This window comes from Lissotriton vulgaris, chromosome 1_2, assembly GCF_964263255.1.
Source record: "Lissotriton vulgaris chromosome 1_2, aLisVul1.2, whole genome shotgun sequence".
In the NCBI taxonomy this organism is placed as follows: domain Eukaryota; kingdom Metazoa; phylum Chordata; class Amphibia; order Caudata; family Salamandridae; genus Lissotriton; species Lissotriton vulgaris.
The window spans coordinates 335,380,613-335,402,448 of NC_141686.1; the positions used below are offsets into that span (position 1 = coordinate 335,380,613).

The 21,836-nt window shown below is 41.0% G+C and overlaps 1 protein-coding gene across 1 annotated transcript in view; it reads left to right on the top strand.

Annotated features, from left to right (window-relative positions):
* The window catches only part of LOC147736692 (lectin-like), a 121,537-nt gene that overhangs the window by 35,346 nt on the left and 64,355 nt on the right, over positions 1 to 21,836 (top strand). The window contains exon 2 of the mRNA XM_086953808.1: positions 18,204 to 18,361. Within this exon, the coding sequence (XP_086809934.1) occupies positions 18,204 to 18,361 (158 nt within the window). The remainder of the gene's footprint in view (positions 1 to 18,203; positions 18,362 to 21,836) is intronic.

Genomic DNA, 21,836 nt, shown 5'->3' on the forward strand with positions numbered 1-21,836 from the left:
AGCACCGAATCAGCTCTCCTTGCTGTTACGGAATCCATCCAAAGCCGGTTGGATGCAGGAGACTCAGCGGCACTGGTCCTATTGGATCTTAGTGCCGCGTTTGATGCAGTGTCACATGCAATTCTTCTTGAACGCATTTGGATGATCGGAATTAGGGATGCTGCCCTGGAATGGATTTGGTTCTTGTTAGACGGGCGATTATTCCAAGTGTCAGTACCCACTTTTCATTCTCAGGAACACCCTTTATCTCAGGGGGTGCCGCAGGGCTCTATCCTGAGCACTTTTCTATTCAATCTTTATGTGGGACCTCTGGTGGAGGTGGCCAGGGGTAGGGGATTATCCTAGGTGTCATACACCGACGATACCCAGTTGGTGATCTCCTTCTCAAAAAACTGCCGGGCTAATCTGGAAAGCTTTAAGGAAGATCTGTCTGATATCTCGGATTGGATGAAGGTTCACTGCCTTCAATTAAATGCCAGTAAATCTGAGATTCTCTGTAGGGGACAGATCAGGAGCTATGGTCGTAACAGTGGTGGCCTGACCATCTGAAATCCGCTCCGCTACCCAAGAAGATGGTAAAGAACCTAGGAGTTTGGTTCGATACTGGTCTTACCTTCGAGAAACAGACAAGGGCCGTTGCGGCAGTCTGTTTTGGGCTTTTGAGAGGTTTAAGACCTCTGCTCAGTTTCTTTCCGTCCGGTGTGCGTCAAACCATCTTGCAAGCATCCATTCTTGCGAGGCTTGATTACGGCAATGCAGTATATCTGGGCGCCAACAGAGCGAGTATTAAATGCCTCCAGAGGGTCCATAATTCGGCTGCACAGATGCTAGTAGCGCTTCCTAGATCACAATCAGTGACCCATGTGCTTTCTGAACTGCACTGGTTGCCCATTGAAGCTTGCATTCATTTTAAGGTGCTGTGCTTTGCGCACAAAATCTTGATGCATCAAGCCCCGCTTGGCTTATCGGGTCTATTGAAGCCCTATTTGCCCAGGCGCGCTTTGAGATCCGCCAATAGCGGACTGGTTGTGGTCCCGCGATTGAGGAAAGCTAGGACGGGGGGCTGCTCGTTTGGTTATTTGGCAGCCAAACCTTGGAACTCCCTCCCAGCTAACATCCGAGTCATATCTAATCTTCTGATGTTCCGGAAGTCAGTAAAGACATGGTTGTTCCGCACCATTTAATTAAAGGTTGCTTGTTCTACTCCCCTGTGCTTCTCTGGTCTCTGGTTGCGCTGGGATGCCTCGTTGCTGAGGCAGCCATGCGCATTATAAATCCTGTATAAATAAATAAATAAATAAATACATACATATTTCACTACTAACCAATAAACCAGTAAATATTTACCTTAAATTCACCCTGGATGAAGTGATGACAGCAATCTCCAACAGCCATGGAGAAAATGCGCCCGGAACAGATGGTGTTCCCTGTGATCTTTGTAAATAGAATCTATCTCTATAGGGCCCAATCATTATGCAAGTAGTGAATGCCAGTTGCCATGTTTCATTTCCAGCAACCTGGGCAGAGTCATTTATATTCCCCGTCTTTAAAAAGGGAAACTGCCAAGATCCTAGAAGCTACAGGCCCATATCGTTATTAGAGTCAATGACTAAAATTCTAGGTTGTGTAATTTTAGTAAGACTAAAAGCCTGGGCATCTAACAACAGAATCCTTTCTGATTTACAGTACGGCTTCCGTGAAGGAGTGGGCACTATTGCGCAGACTCTCAACCTTGCCTTATTGGTGGGAAAATATGTCCGTGTAAAAAATGGTAGCTTGTTTCTAGCTTTCGTAGAACTGACAGCTGCTTTTGACTCAGTAAGACACATTAAACTTCGGGAGATTCTAGAAAAGATACGCGTGGACGATCAAATTATCTACTTTTTAAGACGGTTTTATTGTTCTGCTCAAACGAGAGTCTGCTTTGATGTTAAGGGTGGGTGTACAACTTCAATCCCAATACGTAGGGGAGTCTGTCAAGGATGTGTCCTTGCACTATTTCTTTTTAACACATAAATGATCTTGAGGGCGCATTACTTCAGCAAAATGTTGACTACCTTAAGGTTAATGGTCGTTCAATTCCTGCTCTTTTATATGCTGATGACGCGGTTTTACTGTCTAGAACACAAGTAGGTCTACAGAGAGTTTTAAATGGTTTTAATGATTTTATGTACGACTTAGGACTATCAGTGAACACTTCCAAGACCTATGTAATTAGATGTGGTGTGGTCAGGAAAAAAACTCGTGAAATGTTGACTGCGGACCAAAAGATTGACATAACAAAAACCTTCTAATATTTGGGTGTCATGTTGCACCAAGAAGACACGTGGGCACAGGCAATAAGATCTAAAAAAACTCAGTTTTATTAACACTATATCTGCGCTCATCCAGTTTTTGAAAAGATTAGGGAAAAGACCACCGGTGGAACTTTAAAAATGTATCGGGCTAAAAGTACTTCCACCGTAACCTATCGTTCTGGGGTCTGGGGCATTGCAAATAAATATTCTCTACAAGTAGTGGAAAATAACTTCCTAAGATATCTATTGTTGGTATCCAGAACAACATCTGCTTACATCTATCACGCCGAATTGGGCTTATTGTATTCATCTGACATCATTAAACTTGAGCCAGTCTTAATGTGGCATCGAGTATGGAATAAAGAAGAACCCACATTAAATAGGGGTATTTTAAAGGATATTTTAAAATTGAAAAAAGTACTAAGGATCCCATGGATTTATTATGTCTATAATTTTATCCAGAATCTGGTTCAACTGAAGTATTTTACTGATACCGAATCCCTGCAATCAATAGGCAGAAAGGAATTAAAAAAAGAAGGTATTGCAATGTTGGAAATGACAAGGTTGACGACTAAAATTTTTAAGTCTAGGGTATTTGAAAGTCAAATGATCTTAACTGTTTTCAAAATGCAGCCTTATCTAGCTATAGTTCCAGTAGGGTATGGTAGGTTTTTATTATCAAGATTTAGACTCGGCATATTCCATAGACTTACCAGCTTTTCCTAACATGAATTATTAGAGCCGTACTATGATAGCCTGTCCTTGTGACGATTGCTCATGTTAATACACCATCCATGTCATCTTTTATTGTGGTTTTTATTCTGATATTCGGAAAGTGTGGATATGACCAATGTTAAAAATGATAGGGCCTAGGGCTTGCCGACCTGCGTATATTGCACTACAAACTTTGGACAACGCGAACATGATCTGGAAAGTTGCGATGTTTTTAAAAAGGTCGGTTGCTTATAGGAAGAGTATAGTGTTTTAATGAAGTTAGGATTTTATTTTTGTTATCCCTGATTATATCCATGTTTTTAATTGTTATATATGACTGATGTTAATGGAGTTATCTAATTTTATACATTGTTATTTTGAATATTCTGGTGTATGTATTGCTTTTATGATTGCACTATTTTGCAATTGAATAAAGCTTTATTTGATTTTATTTGGTGCTGCTGGGTAGACAATAGCCCACAACACTGCTGGGTAGATAAGAACCCACAGCACTTCCTTGTAGAAAAGATTCATCGGTGCTGTCGGGTAGTTAAAAGCCCTCAGCACTGCAGCATAGACAAGAGACCCCATCTGTAATAAATGGACAGAAGTCCTCAGTACTGCAGGAAGACTGAAGTCTTCAAGATTGCAGGCTGCATAGGAGCCCTCATCGGGCTTGTGGAGAGAATTCAGAGGCTGAACAAGAGCGCCCAGAAGCCTGCATATAATCCTTCAGAATTGGAGGCTCAGCAATACAGGAGCTCTGAATGCAATGATGCTATGGACATATTTCCCAAAAACAGATTTTATTTACCTTACATCCACAATGTAAAATGTGTCTTAAAATCCTATCATCTGCTATATAGACCCTGACAAGTCTTTTTACTAAGTCAACATCAGTGTAGACATAGCAAACATACTCTCCTCTTCCACCTAGTAGTGCATAGGAGTGTTTTAATATGTGTGCAGCACTGTAGCATATTAGACAAGTCTTCCTATGGTAATTTTGCACTACTTGTACTATTCATAGAGAACCATGATGGAAATGAAAAGAGTAGAAAGTATTATGTTTTAAAATAAAATCTGCACTGCTGCCCCCACTTGGACAATTAAGATATGAAACACTGCGTTCCTTAGCAACATTCGTAATCCCTATTTGTGAGGTTTATATTATCCAGTGAATTAATCTATTTCCATCATATAGTGTGACCACAAGATGTACATACAATTTGACGAAATAGAAGGGGGTTCTCCGTTGGGATTTAGAATACTGGCAGGCAAAAGGGGATTTAACAATACAATAGAGTCAGCAAACGCCCTGCCAGAACAAATATCACGGTCCTATAAGGGATCATTCACTTTAAATAAATGGTGACACAAATATATCAGAGCCAAGTACACATCACACGGTTTTCAGTTGACTCTTTTTTGTTTATTTATTGTTTTGTTTAAATATTCTCAAGTGGCATGGGCCACATTTAAATCCCCATAAGTACATACAAGTCCCACACACTCCCAAGCAACCAGACTAGAATCACACTCACTTTTAAACTAATAAGATCAATCATTTCCACAAACACTTGTACATAACACTCATACTGGTACAGCCGGGCCTGCAGTAAATATTAAATATAGCTGCATAAACACAAGTAAAAACTGTGGAGGCGGGATACGTGGGGAAAAGTTGTTAACAATGACTAGACTTCTGCCATCCACAGGAACCACGTCAACGCGCGTTTCGGTGTAAAGCCTATTCAGGCCACACCTTCATCAGGGCGGGGATGTACCATGGGGTTGGGGACTCACAAGCTGCAGATAAAAAAAAAATTCTGTTAAAAGTGTACATGTATAAGGAAGCATACTTTTGATGATTGATACTGTCATATACATCACATTTATTTAATAACATTGCGGGTCAAGGCTCTGATATCGTGGGGTCACTCTGGATGATAAAGGTCTTTCCTCAATGGGAAAGAACCAGCGGTCAAGGCTGATAGACCAAACAGAGAAGGTTAACGACCCAGTGTTTAGGCATTTCATTTAACATCCATCCAACATGGTACATTCATACAATCAATCAATGGCGACAGTGGGGTTTTGAGGGGGATGCTAACTAGGGCAGGGGCTCCTATCGCTAGCCAGTCAAAGGTGTATGCAAGTAAGGCTCAATATGAGTACACTTACCAGATAATGATTAAAGATTAATGTTACAGCTCACACTGAGACTGGTAATTTATTGAAGATTTTTATTCCAAGAAATGCAGCACAGCAAAACACCATCTTGCTGGCAGGAAGGAACAGTAGCAACTGACCTGGTGCCTAGCAGCAGTACAGGTTTTAAGCATAACAGTGAGAACACTGAAAGAAGCAGTGCATTTAAAGAGACATAACATAAAAGATAATTATGTACATGAAATGTAACACATCTCCCTTTTAACAAAGAAAAGAAGAAAAACTAAAGGGAAATTTAAGTTACATAATCAGCAAATCTACCAGGTGCAATTTGGGAGCGAACGGACGTCTTAACTCTTGAGGCAATGTCATCATTGGGACACAACTGTACATCTGGCACAGAAACTTTTTGCAAAGAAAGACATTTAGCAACACGTTTGATGTTCCATAACTTACCATCTTGAGTAATAACACTGTTGCTAAAAACGTTTACAATCTTCATGGGTTTACCAAATTTATCTGAACATTTGGTGATGAAACCAGGTTTTCTAATCCTGACACAATCACCAATAGTAAAATTTGGCTCTTTGGCCTACCACTTGTTGTCATACCATTCTTTAACCTTAGCTTGTTTGCATTCCACTTTTTGTGCAACATGCCTTAAAAGATCCTCAGAAAAAGATATATTGGGACATTTGTCTTTTAACAACCATGGGCAAATTGGAGAAGCGGGATCACGCCCTTTTAACAAACGGAAAGGACTGACTTCAGTTGTTGAACCAGGAGTTTTTCTGTATAAACACAGTTTTTCTCTTAATAAATTCCTCCAGCCAGACCCAATTTTAATCACATCAGAGACAAAACCCTTCGAGACTCTGTTGAAACGTTCAACCAAACCATTCTCATGAGGTTTATAAACAGAAACCAAACAATGTTTGATGTTAAGTTGTTTGAGAAAACTTTCCATCTCTAAAGAGGTAAGTTGCACCCCATTATCTGTAACAAGAACTGAAGGAGACCCTTTTCTGGAAAACACTTCTTTGAAAAACTCTATCAGCACGTTAGTTGAGACTGAAGAAACAAACTTTACTTTAGGCCACTTAGAGTGGTAATCCTCAAGAACCAAAGCATAACGGGAATCAACAGGAAGACACATACACAGATCAGAAATATCAAAAGAAATTTTCTTCCAAGGTACATTTGGCCAAGTTGAATTTTTTAAGGGGGGAACATTGACGTTCAACATTTTTTCACTTCCCATACAAACCTCACATTCTCTACCTTGCGATCAGCCATTTTATCAATACCGGCCACCAAAAGTAATTTCTTATAAGACGCTTCATAGCAGACATTCCTGGATGCATTTTATGTGCCAAATCCAAAATTACCTTCTGCATATCAAAAGGAGGAACACATTTACCAGATTTGAAAATCAAACCATTTTCTAACTCTAACTCATCAAGAACGGAAAACATAGGCATGGCACTATCAGATACATTCCTTTTGTCAGGCCAACCTTTCAAAATGTACTTCTTAACCCCTTTGATGCTCATGACGAGCTCAGCTCGTCATGAGGCACAGTTGAGCTGTGCTGATGACGAGCTGAGCTCGTCATGAACAATGGTAAATCTGGGAATGCAGCGCAGAAGGAAAATATCGCTAGCAGCCAAGGTGTTAATATTCTGTAAGGTGATATCCTGCTCATCGGCAAGTTTCCAAGCCTGTTCAGAAATATCATCAAACGAACCTGACAAGACATCCTGTAAACAAATAACTATTTCACCTTCCTCAGATTTCCTATCACAAATAGTCTTACAAGGCATACGAGACATAAAATCTGCAATAACATTCTTTTTAGCAGGTACAAACTCTGGAGTAAAACAGTATTCCTGCAACCTGGAAGTCAATCTGGCTATGCGGGCAGTGGAACTCCATCCACCACCCGTAGAAAGAATATTAACCAAAGGTTCATGGTCAGTCCTCAAAAGAAACTTACTACCCCATATGTAGTTGCGAAAATGCTCTATGGCCCATACACAAGCCAAGAGTTCTTTTTCCATCACAACATATCTCCGTTGAGTTTCATTGAGGGTACGTGAAGCAAAACAAACATTCCACTCCTTCTTCCCAGAAACTTGAGACAAAACAGCACCCAAACTATACATACTGGCGTCCACAGTGATTATACACATTTTGTTTAAACAAAAAGGCCTAAGAGTGGGAGCTTGTAAAATATCAGACTTGATAAGTTCAAAAGCTGTTTGTTGTTCCTGTTCCCAAAGAAAAAACAATTTATTCCTGAGAAGTTTTCTTAAAGGTTCCATCTTGGATGCAAAGTTATATACAAATTTACTATAGTATTCGCACATACCTGCGAAAGAAAGTAACTGTTCCTTATTTTCGGGAGCAGGCGCACTTGTAATAACATCAACATTTAATTTTTTCGGAACCACACCATCACCCGACAATGTATGTCCCAAGTATTCTACAGAGTGTTGAAACATCTTACATTTGCTAGGTTTTAAGGTAAGAACATTTTCCTTCAACTTTCCACACACACTCCGTAGATGTTGTAAATGCTCATCAGTAGTAGCTGAAAAAATTAATATATCGTCTTGGAAGCACTTAACAAAATTATCAAAATCTCTAAACATGTTAAACATGACCCTTTGAAATGCAGAGGCCGCCGAAGCTAACCTAAACGGCATTCTAGTATACTGGTATAACCCCTGGGGAGTGGTGAAAGCTGTTAAACATTTTGAGTCTTCAGTAAGAGGAGCCTGATGGTAGGCAGATCTTAAGTCTAAGGTGGAAAACACCTTTGCTCCCTCCAACATTGATACCACTTCATTTATATTGGGAGGAGGTTGACAGTCTACAATGATACTTGCATTAAGAGCTCGAAGGTCCACACACATTCTTAAACTTTTATCGGGTTTCCTAACTAAAACAATGGGAGAAACCCATTCTGCAGACTCTATTGGTTCAATAATGTTTTCTGAAACTAAATCATTAAGCATTTTCTTAAGTTCTTCTCTAACATTAATGGGTACGCCTCTTAGTTGTTTTGTTTGAGAGTAATCACATCATTCTTGAGTTTGATTCTGTGTGAATAATCCTTAATCCTCCCTAATCTATCCGAAAAAACATCTTTGAACTCTGTTTTAATTAACATACCCAATTTAGTTAAATTTTCATTTTCAACCATGGCAATGTTATTTATCTCTGCATTCGCATCCAACATCACTGGCTCTTCCGCACGAGGATTGAGTATGATTCCAAACTTCCACTGGTCTCTCCAACCAAGTACATTAATACCTTTTACAGCTATGTACAACTTAACACTAACACATTTTCCTTTGAAAGTAAGATCCACCACAAAAAACCCAACATATCAATTCTAGTCTCATTGAAACTTAAAGCAAAAATATCAGATGGGAAAATAGTTTTAAGACAAAGAACTGAACTTAGTCGGATATCAAAATATTCCTTCGTAATAATTGTCCAAGGAGAACCTGAATCAGCCATAAGGTCTAATTTGATGTTCAAGACTTCAACTTCACACAGGGGTTTTTTAATACACATGCAATCAGCAGGATCATTGACGTTTGAAATACCCTCCATCAAAAACACAACAAAACCTTTCTTGTCCCCACAATGGTTTCCAGCACATTCACACTTGCATACATTGGGGACTTCTTACACGACAGACGCCATCTTTACCTGGGAATTAGGAACACATTTTTTGACATCTTTACACATGTTTGAAAAATGCCCCAACCTACTACATTTCCTACACTCTATCCCCTAGATGCATCAACGTTGTCATTTGCGATTCCTTAATTGCGAAAAATAAGGAATCGCAATTAAGGATTCGCAAATGGCAATGCATCATTAAATTCGCAATTTTATTGGAATTCGGTAAAAATCGCAATTTTTACCGAATTCCAATAAAATTGCGAGTTCCAAATAGCGAATCCGATATTCCCATTCATTCCTATGGGCTGAAATGCCCATAGGAATGAATGGGAATTGCGAATTCGCAATTTCAATTCGGAATGCATCAAAGCCTTTCAAGGGTGGAGAGGGGGGTCCAAAGGACCCCCCCTGCACTCATGAAATGCACTTTTACATGTGAGTTACATACACACATGTCCTAAGGACATGTGTGCCTGTAACGTACACGTTTAAAAAATGCATTTTCATGCGTTTTTAAACATTTTTGCAAATTACCACGAAGTTCAACTTCGTGGTAATTTGCATTTGCAATTTTGGAAATCGCAAATGTTTTGGGGATGATGCATTGCTGTTAAGGAATCGCAAATGTGCGATTCCTTAACAGCAATCGCATTTTTTGGAACTCGCAAAAAAAGCGATTTCCAAAAAATGCTTGATGCATCCCAGTAACCAATTTAGGAAGTGCAAAAGGCCGATTTATGCGAATCGCACCGTTTGCACTTCCTAAAAAGGTTGATGCATCTGGGCATATGTTATTAGCGGGACATCCTCCATATGAAGCTAAATGCGTTCTACTTCCACATCTAAAACATATAAAAGGTTTATCGAATCTTCTAACAGTGCCATGAAAATTTGTCTTACTAGAATTGAAATTAGCACTAGGATGGACACTTACATTTGAATTTGACTCCGTGCGTTTGAGCGAACACACTTCATGAACCAAATCATTTTTTTGTTCAGTGTGTTTCTTAACTGTAATCATCCACTTCCCCGATTGCTCTAACGATTTGGCAATAGCAATGGCTTCAGATAATTTAGGATCACCCGATTCCCACAAACGCTCTTGTGTTTTCTTATTTTTTACGTGAACAATAATTTGATCCCTCAACATTTCATCACACATAGTGCCAAAATTGCAATGAATGGATAACGATCTCAGAGCAGTAACACAATTATCAAAGGACTCAGTATCATGTTGTGCTCTGGTATAAAACTTATACCTGTTTAACGCAATATTTGTAACTGGTTTAAATCTTTTCTCTAGCCTTAATAAAGCTTCCTTGTAAACATTAGTACCTTCACCTTCACCTTCTGAAGGTGGAATTTGTGGCAAAGCCCTAAAAACCATTTGTCCCTCTGACCCTAAACAATGTAGTCAAGTCAAAACCACTTTATTCGATTTAGTTAAAAATCATAAAAGCATACTACAATCAATTTAAAAAGGGCTATTCAATTTCATAAAAATTACATACAGCAACAACAATTATATACACAGTTTAAAAGCAGCTAAAAAAAGTAAATATTAGCTAAAATTTTACAGGTACAAAAAACATATTTCATCCTCCAGTACAGACCTCCATATTACATTTGCAATCGCCTCCTCCTAACCCTAACAGCAGCAACAAGGTAGTTAGCCACGCTAAACATAACCAAAGGTGAATCTAGCATTTGTAGATACAGGAGAGATGGTTTTGCCTGAAGAAAAGCTTTGTCCTTCAATAAAGGCACCAAATACTTCTGTCTAGGCATATTGTAGAAATGGCAGAACAGCATTAGGTGCATATTATCTTGCAGTGAAAAATTATCACAATTACACACAGCTGCTTGTACCAACCATGGCTGTCACAGAGAACCGTATAAATCTGATTAAACCAAAATTTGACCAGAAGCCACCTGTGGAAAGGGATGTTTACTATGGCAAGATACGGTTGAATAGCTAGGCTAGTAATAGTCAAAAAATGGGCTCTAACCGTGGGCTTTGTAAGTTGATGTTCCTCTCTCTCCAAGGTCTTCAATTTAGAGAAGTTAAGCTTGACCCAATCTAAATCAGATTCTTTCAAACCCAGAGGGGCGGAGAATATCTCAGGACGACCAAGTTCCAAAGAGCACTTATAAATGTATGACAGCCAAACAATATCTTTAAATTTGTCCAGTTTTAAACAGTCCATCAGTACGTTATGATTTAGACCTAGGTTGTTATTGGTCCAAGTCCTAATCCATAGAAGAATAGGTGCCATTGAAAGGATATCGGTAATATACCCTAAACCAAGGTCCTGATGAACTGAAAAGGTGGCTGTCGATTGCGGGAGCCCTAGTATAGACCGAAGGAACTTATTTTCCTCCCTTTGGATGGTTTCACTGTTCACATAGCCTCACAGACCTGATCCGTACCTGGCTATTGCCAAAGTTTTTGCCCTGTACAAGCTTAGTAATGCACCGCTCGGCTTCCCTCCAAGTCTCCTTGAAAAACTTAAAATTGCATTTGCCGAGCTCCTCGCGGCTTTGGTTTTGGCTGTAATGTGAGGGATAAACAATGTAGTAAAATGCTTTTTTCTTTCCGCTCCCATGCGTTCACCGTCAATCGCCTTCATATAATTGATGAACTCCTCCTTCCAAAGTGTCCAGGGTAAAGAAGGATCCTCTTTATTTTGTAAAAACTTGTCCGGTGGATCAATTTGCATGGCCATAATTGTAAAAATGCACTTTAAAAAAAAAACTATGTGGTGATGATAAACTATATGTGCAAAAAGTCACCCTAAAATAATAACGAATAGTCAAAGAAAAGAAACTTTCATGTGTTACCCGAATTGTGAAGCAACATCGTGAAAAACACGAAATAAAAAAAAATGAAGAAAACAGTACTGTCCTTGTGCTGGATAGTTGTAAAGTATAAGGGCCACTTACTTTGAAGTCTTAAATACGCTTGTATATCGGTAAAAGCACAAAGTAAACCTCCAGATTACACAAATCACACTCGGTGAAGTGTAGTCATGGAAACGAAAATAAACAAAATGTCCGCCACGTTGTTTTCCAATGACGTAGGACGCAACATCTTCTCTGCGTCAACACGGCTTGCAGAGGAATGTTCCTCTCAATGACGAAAGACGCAACGTCTTCTCTTCGTAAACGCGGCTTGCTGATGATTGTTCCTTTCAGCTGTGCGTGAAGCGATCCAAATGTATTCTGGCTCGAGACACATATACGCACACGGATGAGAAACAGGTGAGCAATCCTCGCGCTGATATGTAGCTTTCAAAAGAAAATAAAGCTGAAATATTTTCTTTTTCAATCAAAATCCATTTCTCCCGAAAACAGTAGAAAATTCTCCTCCGAAAGACGTCTTCTTTAAATTTTCATATTAAAAGCAAGGATTGCTAGTAAATTTTCAAATTACTCCACACCTGTGCCGCTAAAAAGTTGATGGAGTGTTGTTCCTTCTTACTTGAGCCTCGTCGCCAAATTTTGTTACAGCTCACATAGAGACTGGTAATTAATTGAAGATTTTTATTCCAAGAAATGCGGCACAGCAACACAGCATCTGGCTGGCAGGCAGGAACAGTAGCAACTGACCTGGTACCTAGCAGCAGTACAGGTTCTAAGCATAACAGTGAGAACACTGAAAGATGCAGTGCATTTAAAGAGACATAACATAAAAGATAATTATGTACATGAAATGTAACAAATAATGCTGGGGATATGACGATGACAGGCAGGCAATTCAAAATGACTTGATTTGAGGATTTCTTTTCTGAATGGAAAAACCCATACATTCAATACATATATGATGCGGGTTCTAAAACAGTGAACCTCTTTAGGGATTTCATCATCAGGCATGAATAAAAAGTATATACCTTTAATTATGACAATCTTTCATGCACCAAAAGTCGCGCCAAGTTCTTTTCCCAAAAGCGGGCGTAGCCCTACTTATCCAAGGACTTTAATTCTAAACAGGAAGTCCACTCACGCAGACATGCTACTCGATGGGGTAATAAAAGGGTTACAACCTTCTCAGACACTACAGACTCAGAGGGGGAGGTACAGGAGGAATATGATCACAACTTTGTTCAGGGATATAATACCAACCGATCAAATAGAGCCGGAGGCTATGAGCGAAACAACCCCCAGAATAATTTTTGGGGGAACCGCCGGGGCAACTCGCGCCCTACCTCGCGGACTCCCCAATCGAGGAATTTCCATCCGGGTCGAGGACAACCCCAGATGTATGTCCAAACACGCAGCTATCAATATTGGAAAACATAAGGAGTATCCCTGTCTTTAACCTGACCCATATAGAGATCAATCCCATTGCCATGAATCTACTGCCTTTTGTTCCCTCAGCGAACTTTGATAAGTTCAAGCTTACCAAGGACCTTTACCTTTTCTTCAGAAAAATTTGTCTAAAAAAATATTTTCTGAAAGCCCACCTGCAATAGATCTAGACAACAAATTCGATCTTAGACCCCAATCTTCCTTTACTCCATCCCTTGAAATGGTCGTCCCAAAAGTTGATATTTTTGAGACGGTGGTGATTGGATAAGTTGAGAAAATGATCAAATATGTGCCTGTCCCTGATTCCAACTTGTCTAGGCATGAAGATGTTGCCCTTAGGGAGCTGAAGGACAATAAAAATATCACTATCAAACCTTGTGATAAGGGGGAGGTATTGTCATTTTTGACACCACTGATTATACCAACAAAAGGAATTACTTGCTCTCCCCCTCGGGCCATTACCAGAGGATCACCCACAATCCTGAAAACTCGCTCAGACAACGGATTCTGGCCTTTGTAGAGAGAGCAGTTGATATGAATGTGATTTTCGAACTAGAAGCTGAATTTCCGACCCCCAGCACTACCAGAATACCTATTATATAAGGGGTCCCCAAAACACACAAAAATTGTGCAGATCCACCGCCACGACCCATAGTTTCCACTATAGGGTCTGCGACAGAACCACTATATAAGTATATAGACAGATTTCTTCAACCGCTCATAATCGAATTGGAATCCTATGTCAAGGACACAGGATATTTTATCAGCAAGATGGAAGGTATCCCCTATTTCGAAAATCTCAAGCTGTTAGTCACCCTGGATGTCGAATCTCTTTACTCCAACATTTCCCAGAGGGGTGCCTACAATCCCATTGAGAAAATATTGACCACCAGACCCGACATTACCAACACTGAATTTATTCTGCAGTGCCTAGAATTGGTACTTTATGAGAACTACTTTGAGTTCCACAACGCCCTTTACAGACAGACGAAAGGTGTCAGCATGGGGCCAGTTGTGCCCCCAGCACTGCGTGTCTGTACATGGGTGAGTTGAAACAAATCAACATTTTAAATGAAATTACCCCCTTCCATGAGAATGTGAAGGAATGGTGTTGTTTTATTGATGACATCTTTTTCATTTGGAAGGGGGACCACCATTCCTTAGACGGATTCATGGCCTAGTTGAATGTGGCTGATCCTAATCTACGTTTCCCTTGCCACTCCAGCGATACCAGAATTGAATTTCTGGATATTTGGGTGGAACATTTTGATAATGCATTAAGGGTATCCCTGTAGACAAAACCTACCGCCAGGAATACTCAGCTCCAATACGCCAGTTTCCACCCTAGATGCCAAAACGACAGCATCCCATACAGTCAATTCCTCCGAATTCGAAGATTTCCTGACCCAATCGGATATCCTAAAAGAGAAATTATTTTGTCGAGGTTATCCCAGGAAACTTGTCAAAGATTTGTTTAAACAAGCGAGGTATTCCAACCGGGATCTGATGTTTCAATCCAAACAAACAGAGCCCTCTGATCAGCTGGTGTGCATAACCCGCCACTCTAATCTGAACCACAAGGTACGCCAGATAATAAAATCTAGCTGGCATTTGCTAAACCTGGAGAAAGAAAAGACCCCCCTCGCCAGGCTTATTTTTGCCTTTAAAAGAAATAAAAACTTAAAAAACCACCTGGTAAGAGGCAAGATGCCTGAGGCCCCCCTCCCAGTGTCCAAACCGCTGTCACTAATTTAACCCCATATTTGGCAATCATCGATGTGGCACATGCCATGAATGCCCCCATGCGATGATCGGTGACTCCGTGAGCACCACTGAACGTACCATATCAGTGGCGCGAAACAAGAAAATGACCAATTGCTGTACCACCAACATTATCTATGTACTCTTATGTCCGTCTAATTTACCCTTTTTAGGGGAAACCTGGCGGGAATGTCGCATAAGGATAGGTGAACATAAGTCCAACATCAGGAATAAAAAAGTCTCTGGCCCAATTGTTCCTCATTGGCTGGAGAAATCTCATATAGAGAAACACCTCAGGTGGTTTATATAGGAGAAAATATCAGCCACACCTGGAGTAGACCCCATTTGCCCGCGTAAAAAGAGAGAGGTCTACTGGATTTTTATGCTCAACTCTGTTAAAAACGGTCTCAATGAAGAGTGCCCGTGGCCTAATGCCTTTCTGTAACGGGACACCTTGATTAATTCCCCCCCCCCATGATGTGATTCATGGGCCATATAAAGCTACCATAGGATCACTGGGCTTTTTTAGTATCTACCCGACGTCAATGACTCCGTTCTTAGGTATCTCTCTTAATCTAACGCACGAGAAGCTAACACATGACAATGTGATTCCATATAACCCCCTCTTTTCGAAAAATGACTATTGTCAATTCTTCATTTCTATGTAAGAAAAAGTGCGGCCGCTATTTGATGTCAGCGCCCAACTTAAAAGTTGCAGTATAAAATCTCCCACTATCATATCTAAACCACCTGCTACTTTGCTAATCCCTCGCAGTGAGACGGGCGGACATGAAAGATCCTTTAAAAATGATCGGGTTGAACGTATGCTGTCTCCGTGAATCCATATGAATTGAACCCCTTCTAAGATGGCGGCCGATATGGATATGTCCCGGAACCAGTCCGCTCTCTATACCGCTTGTCGACTCCACCCGACACACCTGAGCCCCATTGCTAGAGGGACCTCTGTGCTTTAAATATCCCTGCCCGCCTTGCAAGTTTCGCCAAGATTTCCTGAGGATCATTCGCCGCTTCGCAGTCCGTTTGGAGCTCGCCTATTTTGGTAATCACGCTTCTTTATGGGTGTTTCGACGGCTATCGTTGTTTGTCCTATGTGGACTGTCCTGTCATCTTGGTTGCTATGAGGCTTACGTAGAGGGAGTACTCTGTAAACAAATTGGGATCCCTATTTATGTTACAGGGGACGGGTCAACCATTTCAGCTAGACGCCTCCCTGGATCCCGCTCATCTTTCTTCTGATACCACTCTCTATTCTGGACGGAGTCCGCCGATTGCGGTGAGCCTCCCCCTATTATATTTAGCCTAATGGAAGTTCTGACCGCATTGTCAGCATTCTTTTATTTTATTTTAATCTGCATCTATGAGTCTAATGGAAGTATTGACCAGGATGTAGGCGTTCTTTTACCTTAATCTGCACCTATAAGTGGGTCATATGCGTTATTTGGACTTAGTGTGATAATCTGTTTATCAGGAAACTGCACCGCTAACTATTATCACCGTTCTTACCTGAACCCACCTCTGGAAAATCGCGCATGCTGATATAGTAAATTTAGTGAAAGTTAACTTAAATGTGATATATGTGCAGCCTTTGATGCTGCTATACCGGGTGGGCCGCTAATGGAAGTACTGACTGCGATGTTGGCGTTTTGTTACTTTAATATGCACCTATAAGTGGGGCGTATGCGTTATCTTGACTCAGTGCGATAATCTGTTTTTCAGGAAACTGCACTGTTACTCGTTATCACCATTTTTACCTCAACTCACCTTTGGAATATTCCGTATTCTTATCTAGTGAATCCAGAGAAAGGTAACTTAAATTTGATAGATGTACAGCCCTTGATGCTGCAACACCGGGTGGGGTGCTATGTGGCGCTTTTAGAAGAAAACATCTGACCAGTGCACATATCATTATCCTTTTCCCATAGGTCCCTACTGTGCGAACCTATCCTTGCCCTGAAGAAGCAGGAGCTCCGGCTGGAGTTATTTGATCCTCTAGGTGTTATTACTAAGCGCGCCTTTTGGTGCATGAAAGGTTGTCATAATTAAAGGTATATACTTTTTATTCATGCCCGATGATGAAATGCCTAAAGAGGTTCACTGTTTTAGAGCCCGCATCATATATGTATTGAATGTAAGGGTTTTTCCCTTCAGAAAAGAAATCCTCGAAACAAGTCATTTTGAATTTCCTGCCTGTCATCGTCATACCCCCAGCATTAATCTTTAATCCTTATCTGGTGAGTGTACTCATATTGAGCCTTACTTGCATGCACCTTTGACTGGCTAGCGATAGGAGCCCCTGCCCTAGTTAGCATCCCCCTCTAAACCCCACTGTCGCCATTGATTGATTGTGTAAAGGTGTCATGTTGGATGGATGTTAAATGAAATGCCTAAACACTGGGGCGTTAACCTTCTCTGTTTGTTCTATCAGCCTTGACCACTGGTTCTTTACCATTGAGGAAAGACCTATATGATCCAGAGTGACCCCACAATATCAGAGCCTTGACCCGCAATGTTATTAAATAAATGTGATGTATATGACAGTATCAATCATCAAAAGTATGCTTCCTTATACATGTACACTTTTAACAGAATTTTTTTTATCTGCAGCTTGTGAGTCCCCAACCCCATGGTACATCTCCGCCCTGATGAAGGTGTGGCCTGAATAGGCTTTACACCGAAACGCGCGTTGACGTGGTTCCTGTGGATGGCAGAAGTCTAGTCATTGTTAACAACCTTTCCCCACGTATCTCGCCTCCACAGTTTTTACTTGTGTTTATGCAGCTATATTTAATCTTTACTGCAGGCCCGGCTGTACCAGTATGAGTGTTATGTACACGTGTTTGTGGAAATGATTGATCTTATTAGTTTAAAAGTGAGTGTGATTCTAGTCTGGTTGCTTGGGAGTGTGTGGGACTTGTATGTACTTTGTAGATTTTGATATATGTATCATGAGAGGCATTTTTCCCTCTTTTTATTAAATATATTATGGGGATTTAAATGTGACCCATGCCACTTGAGAATATTTAAACAAAACAATAAATAAACAAAAAAGAGTATAATGAAAACCGTGTGATGTGTACTTGGCTCTGATATATTTCTGTCACCATTTATTTAAAGTGAAGGATCCCTTATGGGACCGTGATATATGTTCTGGCAGGGTGTTTGCTGACTCTGTTGTATTGTACATACAATTTGAATCTGCTTTAAATTTGCTTACATTGCTTTTCTCCCTAGTGAACTCTGGCGTGACCCCTGAGGTCTTGAGAAAGACCACCTACAACAGACATCACCCGGATGGAGGTCACCGCTGGAAACGCAAGGCCGACTGGCACCGGCGCACCAATTCCTGTTATCGATATATCACTAAGAAGATGCCCTGGGGAGATGCCGAGGTATGGGGCAATGTTTCGGTGCATGTCAAGTCTCTGTGGTGCCAGCCTTCTGCAGAGTATCCCCTTCATGGGTCACCAACCCTAATAAGCAGCTCAGTAGTTTGCCTTATGCTCATGTAAATGCCCACATGCCAACATTTTAGCACAGGTAAGTGGGAGAGTTTGAAAATGTAATTGGGAGAATGGATTCACAACATTTGTTTGTAATGATGTAGAGGCACTTCTCAGGCGGTGAAAGTTGTGGAAGTGTTTACAAATGCAGTGCGTGTAGGAGATGGAACAGTGTGGAATCTTATTCAGGGAAGAAGGAAGACAAGGGGAGGATGAAGTGTGAAGTAGAGAAACTGATAATAGTATTTTGTGATGTACCAAGCCTCGCATGTAGATTTGGAAACAATATATGGAGTGACACCATTCTCGAGTATACCAAATAATCCATTTCCCTCAGGAACATCTGATGTCCATAGTGGATGTAGAATGTAAAGATGCACCAAACACCGATGAAGTACAAAGGGCACTTCTTTATTTGAAGATGGATCACTCACCTCAGCATGCTTCCTCCAGCTGCAGATCTCTCCCTATCCCCTTTTCTTTCAAACCTTTACATTATCTTGGAACTTTGGCAGGAAAGGTTCCCCAGCAAATGGAATGAAAGGGAAACAGTGGGTTCTTTACAATGACAGAAGCAGGGAAGGAAAAGGATACCACATACAACAAGTAGTAGAGTATTCAGATTACCTGTAAAGGTTAAGTAAGGACTGTCCTTTCTTTCAGGTCCACAATCATCACCTTCCAAAACTTCTACATGAGCAAGAAACACTGCTTCACAAGTTTCCCAATCCATGGCGGCCCCCCAGGCGCAGGCAGAAACACAGGGGGTGGACAATGCGCAACATAATAATGCCTAATTCGTATATAGTAGCAAGACTTCCCACAGATTGTAATAGTAGTATATTCAGTTACAAGGTAAAAGAACAATTAAGAATATAATAAAAATATGCTTTCAATGTTTAATTTCTACTTAGGTGTGTGTATCACCCTGAACGCGCCGATTAAAAGTAATTAATCATCATGTGTGTGTGTGCATCACCGTTAGTGCGCATCCCACTTCTACTTGGGCAGTCCTACCAAGTATCACACATCAGGAGTGACGCTAATGAATTTCAGTGTGGTGTTCCCGCATCACCGCACTTAAATGCATTGTCACGCATTTTTGCAACTGACCTGACAGTGCTAAAACTGACTGCCTTAGCCTACACCAGCTGCTAGTGTGCGCGCTAGCGCCTCTGACACATGGGTGCCATTGGCCGGGAGTGGGCCGCAGCAGACTTCGCTTGCCAGCAGGCTCAGTATGTAACAGTTAAAAATCAGACATGCACTGCTCTCAGTGCTACAATGTTACATTTGATCTGTCCTGCATCCTGGAGACCCGGGTGGGGCCTGCCCATCGCCTGCCTGCCGCAGTTAAGTTATTGTGTGGCAACTTGGCCGTTGCGCCGTGTGGGGACGCGATGTCACGTCTTGCTGACAGAGTTCGCCCCGAGAGTTACATTTTGTAATTACATTGGAGGTGGAGGCCAGCTGCTCAATGGTTAGCGGGTGGCACTGGAATCATGGGGCTCGACTGCCTTGCAACACTGCTGATCTCACCTGCTGCATGGCCGGGACGCCCGTGCTGTGGGACAGAATAATTTTATGGCGGCCGGCGAATACTTATTTCCGAGCCATAGCTGCCAAGGTTTCAGATTGCTTATGTGTGACATTTGCATAATTTCAGTGTAATTATGAGTGACATTCAACAACTATGAGTGACAATTTCTTGTGAGCAAAATGTAAAAATGGCCTCGACATTCACCCCTCTAAACCATACACTGTATCAGGCCTTTCAAGGCTCCAATTTTTACATCATTCAGACTTGTAATATGCATATTCTAGTGCTTTCAGGCGAATATGGGTCATAGTAGCGGTAGAATATAGAAGTCACTGACCACCACTGCCCCTACTAGGACAACATTTAGTGATATTGGGCCCGATTCACAGAACTAACCTTAGACAAAATCCTAAACGTACTACTTTTGGTATTCACAGAAGTTAGGATTTTGTCTTACGTTTGTCTTAAGACAGACTTAAGACAAACTTAAAACAAAATCCTAACTTAAGTCTGTCTTAAGTCTGTCTTAAGACAAACTTAAGACAAAATCCTAACTTCTGTGAATACCAAAAGTAGTAAGTTTAGGATTTTGTCTCAAGTTAGTTCTGTGAATCGGGCCCTGTAATACTCAATCAAAGAATGCGTTTCTCTTATATTTTGCTTAGTTTGCCAGCTCAGGTCTTCACCACTTGAGCTGCGTGTTCTTTGGCCAGGTTAGGAAGGAGGGTCACAGGCTGCAGAAGCATACAGGAATTGAAAGGTGTGTCTGAGCCAAGGTCGGACTATCATATAGGGCAAATAGGCAATGGCCAAAGGCCTGGTCTGCTAGGTCAGTGTGTGCTATTTTTTGGGCTGTATGTGGCCTTCATTTGTGGTCTGCAGTGCTAGTTTTCATTGTTAATTTGCCTGTTATTAAAAAAACATAGCATGGGTCATATTCAGTAAGTGTTGCATTCCTTGCAAAAAGCTAGTATGATGTGTCAAAACCTGGCACAAAGTGCAAGCATGGATGTGGTAAAGTAAAATAAGTCCATGTAGCTGAGGTGTAGATAAACGAGAATGGTTTATTGTAGATCATAAGATGACTCCGTAGATAGTAGTGCGAGCCCCACCAGGAGCAGTCCCTTGCTGCTCAGCCCATACTCCCAACTGACACTCATCCACCAGGCATCACCAAGATTCCATTACCTCACCATGCACCAGCATTCCACAACACATTCACTCTGGCTGAGCAGCAAGGCAGGGAAGTAGGAAAGATGCATGGCACAGAATCCAAGATACCACGATGGGTCTGGTCGCTCAGTGGGCACTTTTATTTTGGTGCCTGCGCCTACTTTCTTTCCCAGCCTGACTCTGGTCACAGCAGACGGAGAGTCACCAGCAGTGCTAGCGCTATTAGGAATAGGCAAATAAAATTAACCTGCCTACAAAATCATGCCAAAGTCCTGCTTTTCAAGTGATAGAGAAACCTATATAGAACTTTGTGACTTTCACATAGTTTAAGACATTTTTAAGAGTAATACACAAAGACTAAGCGATAAAAACATTGTGCACCCCCCCACACTTAATATCAGTTCAGTTTCCTGCTAAAACATATATATATGGTTAGGGCCTTCTTTGAATTTGATGTTTAAAAGTACAACATAGTACCTGCTCTGAGGACAGCATTCAAGCAGGTGATTTAAAAAAAAACTTCTCGTTTATGTAGCAAGTAAAATGTTAACGCAAAAAAGAGATAATGAAGACAAACATGCACCATACCCAAAATACAATGATATCTTTCCTGAAAGCCACCCATGTAACACTATTTATTTTAGCTAAAGT